We start from the raw sequence: 10,304 nt of genomic DNA, 5'->3' as shown, positions 1-10,304 counted from the left end.
TAAGATTACAAAACCCTGAACGTTCGCTTGTTTGATTAAATTTCAAAAGTAAGAGTTTAATGGAACTTTTTAATTACGTGGAGATCTTAATTTTAATATAATTTCATACGGTAAGTTATACACGCTAAAATTACGAGATCCTGGAAATCTACCGTTTGATTAAATTTGGAGAACACGAGTTAGTAAAAAATGTTTATTTATGTGGAAATTTCGTACGGCGAGTTGCACGTGGGAATAAATGAAATCATAGAACGATAGAAAATGGTAAATTTTTTTTATCACAGATTGTTACATAATCGTAGTAGGAATAAAAAGCTAAGAGTGAAATTTTTCTTCTCCTCTTTATGAATTTATAATCAGAATAAAAAACTAGAATCATAGAGTGAAATTTTTTTTTTAGTATTAAAACAACAATATTAAAAAGATAGTCTGGGAAGGGAAAGAGAAGAAAATCCATGTGCAATGACTCGAATTCGGAAAAATGCTGCTACAATGTTATATGGCTGTGTTTTTCAAGATTTCTCACGACATACTTTTATGAGAGTGAACAGAGTCGTCGATCAGTCTTCCAAATGCTCTTGCCTCGCAAAGATCGCGCTTAGATCACTTGTCAACGATTCGTGCAGTCTAACCGCGTGCAGGAGTGATTATGCGTTGCACAAAGGTTCGTAATTTTCATTTGATCGTGATTACGCGAATGTGATAGAAACCAAAACCAAAAAAAAGGGGAGGAGGAAAGTTTGTTATTGGATAAACTTAACAGAAAAATTCGTACAGGTTTTATTTTGCGCAATTTAGGATTTAAGATTTACGTAGATTTTGCCTTTATAGAATTATTTTACGAACTTTATTTTATAAAATAAGAAATATTTTGCAGAGAAGTAAGAAAAGAAATAGTATCGATCGCCAATCGTTTGAAGGAGATGATTTCGATTTTATATGTTTCATTACCGTTGACTTTGATATTATTAATGTTATTGATACACAGAAAGTTGAAGCTCGATGAATGCGCACAATATTCTATAATTCGTTATTGGAAACATAGGTATAGCTCATAGTAGTCTAATCTAAATTGCAGTTGTAAATCTTTCTATTATACGTCTTAACTGGTTCATACGCACAATTATGCTATTCAACTTCGAATTATCTCGATTTAAGCTTAAAATATATTAGAAGTCTATAAAAGTTTCGGAATCATATAAAACTTCCTTTCGCCAAACTAATCTCTGCTTAGTTTCTATCTTTTTATGTTCCTTGCGATTCTATTTGTTTGTGAAAGACATGACATAAAAGATACGTATAAAAGATACTTCTTCTGCCAAATATTAAATAAATATTCAACAATTTTTGTAAATGAGAAGATTTTGTTTCCACGACTCACTTAGGTATGTACTCATTTACATAAGTACCGTACTATTTCCAAATTAATATTATCGTGCCATCGAATCAAACATTTTGGCGAAACAATAATATTCCTAGAATACTATTTCTTCAATAACGTATCTGAAATCTGTATAAACAAAAAAATAGTATCAGCTGAATTGTTAGAAATATCTATTTATAACTACCTCACTGTGTATATTTTATATTTAAAACAGTTATTACACTTTTGTTAATCTGTAAGGGAAAACAAAGGAACGAAATCATTCCGAAGATCAGAAATGAAATTCTTGTTTACTTTTATCATTATTCGATGGAATTGTTGACGAAATGCGGCGTTTTATTCGGGATCCTCTCTACTATCGGATTTATATCTGACTGTAATTATTCGTTAATCACGGAACGTTCCCGTGAAGTCGAAATAGAGAATAGTCGAAATAGAGAGAAATATTCGTTGATATATTGCGGTTACGGGGTTACATAAACAGGCAGAGTAATTGAAAATTCTGTAGACTTTAATTGCAATCGTTGAAAATTGTAAAATAATGACGGACAGATGATTGAGATTGCCTGTTGTTTGTAGAATCACTTCATCGACAACAACGATGGCGTGGAAGGTTCCTATAGGCTTTCTATGATATCTGGAAGCGAGAAACCACTGGAGAATGGGGTAAGTTTTGCTTTCACATTCTTTGGTATGATACACTCGTCCCTCAAGTTACGCGGAGTATCCGTTGCATGTGCATTCGTTTTACGCGAATAAAAATCGCGCAAATAAAATCTGTCAGTATAAAAGAAGAATATTGAAAATAAGAGCTAGTACAAATAAGTTTTAGAAATATATATTTATTTCAAATAGCTCAACAACAAAAAAGCAGTAACGACGTCTCAATTATTCAATGTCACTATCGCTATTGTAATTCAAAACATTCAACGTTTTCTTTTTAATTGGCACAAGAGTATTATCTTCGCCGCTTGAATAATTTGCAAGTTCCATATCATTTTCATTGCTAATGTTAATTTGTTCGGATGATTTTGCCCTCGATCTTTTTCTTTATTAAACTCTCATAAATTTTCTGATATTCGCTGCAACATTTTATTAAATCTTGTTGAAATTTTCAGGCTCGTTGAATGTTTGGACTTCTAGAAGAATATATTTTCTGGCCACGTATTAATTAAGTTCGCGTGTAAAAAAAGTGTCAGATGTAAATTGAGCGAGCGATGTATCTACTGTTAATAGGGATTGAAGAAATCCAATTTTTTAAAAATAATACTGCATTTGTTAGAATATTTGATAACAATAACGAATATTATTATCCAAATATAAAATATTTCATTTATGCTTTCGGAAGAATTCCGATTTATTATTATTATTATTATTTTCTACTATCTATTTGCTTGATTTTTATTTTTCGGCTTGATAGCTTTGAAAAAGGAAAGCGGTCGGCTTAGAATTATTTATTACTATTTGAAGATAGTAGACATATATAATAGTTAATAGTTCCATGATAAACAGCAGATATACGTGATAGAAAAATAAGGGCAAAATAAGGCTGTGTGTGTGTGTGTGTGAGTGGATGGATACGCGTGTACTATGAATAAATGAGAATGCAAGGCAATAAGGAAAATAATTGAGAATCGAGTTTCTTTTATGACCGGATGAATGAAAATAAATTATACTACTATGTACCGTTTGATTGGCAATCTTGACTGACTAATATTGTTAAATAATAATATAGAATAACATTATATTATACCATAATATTATAGTTATTAATTAAGAAATCTATTAGTAAGCATTCAGGAAGACTTTAATCCAATTCTAGCATTCAAGCACTGATAATAATAATAATAGTAACTTAATAGAAATCAGAAGAATTACGCCTTACAATTATCTTTACAATCGTACATCGTACAAAATCGAGATATACAATATAAGATAATATTATTTTATATTTCTAGAATTCTTATTTAATCATTATTAGTGCTGTCTATTAAGAATTCTGTACACTTGTTCTATAAATTTGTTTTACAAATTTCCAGAAAGCTTTAATCCGATCATATATATCTTTTCAGTCGACGACAGTGACAGTCGAAGCGGGAGAAACTGAGAGAGCTCAATGGGATAACAAAATCGAATTTTTAATGTCCTGTGTGGCATTTTCGGTTGGCCTGGGAAATGTTTGGAGGTTTCCTTACACTGCCTATCAAAATGGTGGTGGTGCATTCCTCGTGCCATATATCATTGTTCTATTTATTATCGGGAAACCAATCTATTACCTGGAGATGACGTTAGGGCAATTTAGTAGCAGGTCTTGTGTACAAGTTTGGTCCATTTCACCTGCTTTCAGAGGTACATCCTCAGATAAATCGAATTATTCGAATGCGAACAACTTGAGACCATTTTGCTTCAGTTACAATTCTAATAATAAGTCTAGAGTTGCAGTGATGTTTAATTTGGTGTTTTCAGGTATCGGTTATGGTGTGACGATTTCCGTTTTCTTAGTAGTCACGTATTATTGTTCTCTGATGGCACTGGCGATATATTATTTACTGGCTAGTTTTCAATCAGTTCTTCCTTGGTCCTTTTGCTGGGAAGAATGGAAAGATATCTGCTTCGACAGCGCTCCAACTGACAGAGAAATAGTGGCAAATATTAGCAGCAAAAGCAGCTCTGCTGACTTATACTTTCGGTGAGTGATCAAGGAACATCGTATCTTTTAATAAATTTTCACTTTGACTAATTTAATCTCTCACTAATTATTCCTCCATAACGAGTACTACAAGATGATCATATTATTAAATTAATATCATCAACAGTAAAATTTAATTTTATTAGATTCAAAAATTAGAATTAATTCTATCGAAAGAATCATTTCTTCCCCTTAATCACCTAATGAAGTAGTCGTTAACGAAGCTATGGTGAAAAATATTATTACAAAATACTATAGAAATTAATCTAATTAAAATTTAAAAATTCGAATCATTTCTTTCAAAATTCTACTAAATTTATACTATTAAAAAACAAAGCTGTCTTCCCCTTAATTACGTAATAAGGTATTCCGCAACGAAGCTGGCAGGCAAAACATTATTACAAAATACTATAAATAAAAATTAATTTTATTAAATTTAAAAATTAGAATTAATTCTATTAAACTTCCACTATTAAAATCAATTCTCCTCTTCTTCGTTCACCTAGGAAAGTGGTTCTTAACGAAGTTGGAATACTGGAAGGACTGGGATATCCATCTTGGAAATTGGTTCTATCTCTGTTCGCTAGCTGGATGTTCGTTTTCATAGTGCTGAGCAACGGTGTGAAGAGTAGCGGAAAAGCAGCGTATTTCCTCGCCTTATTTCCATACGTGATCATGATAAGTCTTTTAATAAGAGCAGTTACCTTGGAAGGAGCTGTAGATGGAATAATATTCCTCTTCAAACCAACCTGGGAAAAGATCTTCGATCCATCGGTATGGTACGCAGCCGTGACCCAATCCTTTTTCTCTCTTGGAGTTTGTTTCGGGGCTGTTATCATGTATTCCTCCTACAATCGCTTCGACCATAACGTATTGAGGTAATTCCAAATCGTTCAACATTTTATCCGATCTCAGATAATATCTACTATCTGTAAAATAACGCGTTAATTTTTTTGTCGATACATACGATATTATGTACCGAAATATCTTTCTGATCGTGCGATTGATTAATACAAAGTTCATTTTCAATTGGATATTGATTGATCGGTGAAGTGGACGAATTCGTACATTCAAGAAGTCAATAATTTAAGAACATGAACATTCGAAACATTGGAAATTCGGAAATAGAAATGTTTAGAAATTAGGAAAATGGAGAATTCGCAAAATTATAGGAAATTCGAAAGTTTGGAAATTAAAGGAGTTGGTAATGCAAAAATTTGTCAAATGTGAAAGAAAAGCTTGAAAATTCTAAAATTCAGAAACTCGAGACCTTTGAAATTGGAAAATTTAAAAATTTACAAAAATAAACAGATCGCCACGAATTTCACAAATTTACACGATCGCGAAATACTAAAGTTCAAAAATTCCGAAGATTCTTTTCTAATTGATGATGACACAGGTTTAAAAAGATGAAAGTTGCGGCTCGTAGGCCGCAAGTTTTCCGCTCCAGAGATTTAAAAAGGAAATATTTTTTCAGGGATTGTACAGTGGTTACGATCATGGACTTTGGCACGAGCCTGATCGCAGGATGTACTATTTTCGGGATTCTAGGCAATCTCGCCCACGAATCTGGCAAAAAAGACATAAGCACCGTGGTTCGTGCCGGAACAGGCTTAGCTTTCATCTCTTATCCGGAAGCTCTGGCGAAATTTACCGTGGTCCCACAATTATTTGCCGTGCTTTTCTTCTTGATGCTATTTATCTTGGGAATTGGTACCACCGTGGCATTCACTGCAGTCATCAACAGCGTTATCAAGGACAGATATCCAAATATCAAAAACTGGAAGATCACTGCTGGGGTTTCATCCGCCGGTTTCCTCGTTGGAATCGTTTATTGCACGAGAGTAAGTGTCTCGTGCAAAGTATTTATTTAAATTCCAGCGATTTATAATATAGGTCCATATTATTGTTCAAGCAGATCGGCGACGCATACGAAATTTCTTTTGGTTCCACAATTACAAATTCCTCGATTCTACTAACGACATTTCATCGTCGCAGTGCAGTCAATTAGGTCTTTCCTATGTTTCCATTTCGCGAGCATACATTTCATAAATATGCAGCCGAAAAGAAGAATACTTTCTCACAACGTATCTGTCTGATAAGGGTAACTCAAACTGGTTCACATTGGTACATCCTATACAAAATACTATCATTATCAGATAAAATTACACTGATCTGTGATTAAACTGAAATTTTAATTTGCTTCTTTCGATACTTCATTCGTTGACCTCTTGATATTCATTACTTTTATATCATAATCAACGACAGAAAGTATATAATTTGTCGCTATGAATTTAAATTCTACTTGTCAAAATACAATCATTATTCCAACAGATTGAAGACACATAACGAAGGAGGATTTTAAAAAATGATGTATCAGTATGATTTGTTTGGGACAGTTATGATTTGCACAACAATTGGATGAAAGCGGGTATCTCGATCATTTCATCCATGTCACACAAGATCAATAACGAAAGAATTATTTCGAGTATTACGTGTCAATGTGTTTACAAGTGTTTCTTATTGAAACGACCAAGCACGTTATTTCTGACTAATCTTCTGTTGTTATTCACAATTGGATCATGATATTCAAGCATGTGCATTAACATCTCGGTAAATATTAGCAATAGCTATGAAAAATATTATTCATCGAATTGAAATGTGCATTCACGTGCAATAAGATCATATTGAACATTTAGTGTAGTACTCGTGAAAAAACAATGTACGTTTAAACACACATTGGCACGTAATACTCGAAATAATTCTTTCGTTATTAACTTTGACTGTCATTGTACGTCACATGGATGAAATACACAAAAACATTCAGCATTAAATTCTATAAAAACACTCTATTGAAAAAGGCGAAGGGAACCTTTGTTTCTTGAAAAATATTGCAAATATAAAGAAAATGATATACGCCATTATATTGGTCATAGAAAGCTATAAAACTTTTCCCTCTTTGATTTTTTTCTCCATTGTACGTGCTGTTTGCAAGTAAAACGCTGGCCATTAACCAGTTAGCTATTTTTGACGAGTAAAAAGTAGTTATAATTTGCTGTTTATATACAAAACTGCGACTAGTGAAAGCTAAAATATGTTCGTAAATTTTAAGACGTTTTGAATATTTTCAGTTATCCTTCGACAGATATGGTTCTGAGAAAATATTCTTCTTTCAACTATATTGTCATTTTCATCGAACATATTTCTCCAATATGAAATAGAAGCAAGTCTGTTTTGATCGACATGATTCTAAGGAAGAACTTGTTAGAACATTTAATTTGATTTAATCGAATTTCTTTCAAGGGTGGTCAATACGTTTTGAACTTGGTAGACTACTTCGGAGGCACGTTCATCATAGTGTTTCTCGCTTGTTTCGAGCTTATCGCTATTTCTTGGGTCTACGGTAATTCTTCGTCTCTTTTATAATCTTTTTCACTTCATAAGAAACACTTCGAGCAATCACCGGTTATTTCACTTATTAGTATTACTTTTCTTACAGGCGTCGACAATCTTCTAGACGATATAGAATTTATGGTGGGAAGCAGACCTTCGTTTTACTGGAGATTCTGCTGGTATTACCTAACTCCGTTGACGCTTCTCTCAATTCTTATTTATTTCCTTTCTGAACTGACGCCGATCATGTACAACGGCGAATATTATCCGACTTCTGCCTACGGTACGACAAATTCTACACGGTAGAACATCCTTGACGCTAACATTTTTTTTATTTTATGTCGATCGAAATTCAGAATATCACTGCTCGATTCGCGTGCTATCAGAAGAAAGATGCAACAAGTGACTATGAATTTTTAGCTTCAACAAGCTTTAGCTCAAGTTGAGCTTGCATAGAAAAATCTTTATTTTCAAAACATACAGTGCTGTGAACAATTATAGACTCGAACACATTTTCGGTATTATCTCTTCGATATTTCAAAAAGAAAAAAAAAAAAAAAAACACTGATCATGTTATTGGATATGTTAAGTGAAATTGTTTTTGTACAGGGTAAATTGAACGATATAGGATATCAGGAGATGTTACATAGTAAATTATTGTCTTTCATAATTGAAATAGAAGACAAGAAGACAATTTTTCAATAAGGCAATGCTCTTATTCAGACAGACGCCACTACGAAAAAGTGCTTTTAAGATTTCGGAATAGAACTATTACCATGGTCAGCATTGAGTATTGATCTGTATCTGATCGAGAACCTATGGGGAATTTTAAAGAGAAAAGTTTACGATTAGGGGAAACACCACCTGTACAGAAAATATCGTTGAACTTAAAAAATGAATTAAATCCGTACCTAACAAATTAATAAAAGTGATCCAAAATAAAGAAAAACCCAGTAAATATTGAATGAAGATATAAGAAAATTAATATCGAGTTTATATTGTTTCATAGCGAAAAACACAATTTTGAGAGAAAATTTCATTTATTTCCAAACTTTGAAAAATTTTTGTTTGTTGTATCCTCGGTTTCGTTTTATATCGTAATATGAAATTATACAGATGATTTTGTCGACTGTTGTTTTAACATTATGAAAAATCTAAAAACAGAGTTGAGTGTATAATTATTCACGGCACTGAATATTATAGAAGCTTGGAAATTCGCTTATGAAAGTATAGAAATTCTGTGTATCGTTTATGGCAAACATATATTTCTACCATATTTCAATTAAATCTCGTTTGATCTCGTTTCATAAAAATTCTAATTCTCTTTCCAGTCGCTGGATGGTTAATTTTGGGACTAGGAGTGATTCAACTTCCTATCTGGATGTTCGTTAGTAAGATCAAGAACGAAGGGAAATCTTATTTGGATGTAAGCATTAAGAGAAACTCGAAACCTCCATAAAGCCACTGTATCTTTTGCTAAAATCTTATAATCGTCCCATTCTGATGACAAGTTTGTTTATGATATCATTTTTAGAAAAATAGAAAAGAAACATATACAACTTCGTTTGTAACAATAGAAAAAAACTTAAGAATATAATTTAATAGAAAAAAAAAAGTGAAATTTATATAAAGTCAGGCGCGCTCCTTAAAATACAATAATTTCTTCACTGTTTCCATATTTACCGAGAAACAAGGTGGCCATGTTAAAACCTTGATATTCCTTTCGTTGAAGTTACAGTTTTGTCTGTCTCGATGTGTAAATCACCGGGCCATGGTCGTGTTCATAAATAAAATTATTATCTTCAATTCTTTTTGTGAATGGTAAAATCACTTCTACGCACATGCTCCTTTTTTAGTTTTCGCCAAATGGTATCATACACAAACCTGTCGTTAGAATAGAATAATTATAATATTTGTCCAAAAAATATATGGTTTTTTTGGAATTTAAGCCACTGTACGTGCTTCAGATAATTTTCAATATCATGTTTTTGCTTTTTATTGTCTGCGATTGTGGCTTTTCCAACATCGCGTATTCTTACTAATTTCGTTCTACTTACACGGCTTTCGAGTCTTCTAATTACGTCTTGTATTTCGTTTCGATATTTACAACGCTATTAGTTTATTATACTAAATTTTTATAATCGGAATGCACCGAATCTAATAAAGGAAAGAATACGGTATGTATGAACATTAATAAAATGTGAACATACATGAGTTATACATGAACATTAATAAAATGTGCACATATGTGAGTTACATATGAACACTAATAAAATGTGTACGTATGTGAATTATATATGAACATTAATAAAATGTGTACATATCTAAATCATATATGAAGATTAATAAAATGTGTACATATTTATACAAACGGAAAAATGCATCCGCTGCTGGGAAATATTATTTTCTGATATTATCTTATATAATATTATCATGTCTAATAAAATGTTGGGAAATTATGATATTTGGATAACGAGTGTTCGGATAAGGAATGCTCTAGCGCATTACGAAAAATTGGAATATTTCTTTTATTTCTATATTCTCCTCGTAGATACTTAAACCGAGCGCCGATTGGGGACCTAAGGATCCTGTAAAATTCAAGGAATGGAAGGAATTCAAAGACTCAAAGAGGATAGCGAGGATGAATTTGGAGAAGAAAAAGTGGAGAATCGTAGCTTTGTTGGTCGGAGAGGATTAATAGTCAGCACACGATTTCTCCGTATCTTCTTTGTTGACGATCGTATCGATGAAAATAACGAGATTTCGTTGGTTCAACGAACACATTATGTATTATAAATATTAAGTCCTTATACAAATAAATACTAAATTCTTATCTTG

General features: G+C 32.3%; 1 protein-coding gene across 1 annotated transcript; it reads left to right on the top strand.

Annotated features, from left to right (window-relative positions):
- The first annotated feature begins 507 nt into the window (after window positions 1–507).
- On the top strand, window positions 508–10,299 carry LOC139992690 (sodium-dependent nutrient amino acid transporter 1). The gene is made up of 10 exons (XM_072013802.1): window positions 508–664; window positions 1,964–2,050; window positions 3,457–3,733; window positions 3,851–4,073; window positions 4,580–4,951; window positions 5,551–5,917; window positions 7,377–7,476; window positions 7,573–7,749; window positions 8,798–8,892; window positions 10,018–10,299. The coding sequence occupies exons 1-10, from the start codon at window positions 650–652 to the stop codon at window positions 10,162–10,164; spliced, it is 1,860 nt and encodes a 619-aa protein (XP_071869903.1). The 5' UTR covers window positions 508–649; the 3' UTR covers window positions 10,165–10,299.
- Window positions 10,300–10,304: the final 5 nt, after the last annotated feature.

This window comes from Bombus fervidus, chromosome 12, assembly GCF_041682495.2.
Source record: "Bombus fervidus isolate BK054 chromosome 12, iyBomFerv1, whole genome shotgun sequence".
Classification (NCBI taxonomy): domain Eukaryota; kingdom Metazoa; phylum Arthropoda; class Insecta; order Hymenoptera; family Apidae; genus Bombus; species Bombus fervidus.
Note: the sequence above shows the minus strand (reverse complement) of the source record. Positions and strands in the feature narration are given on the sequence as shown.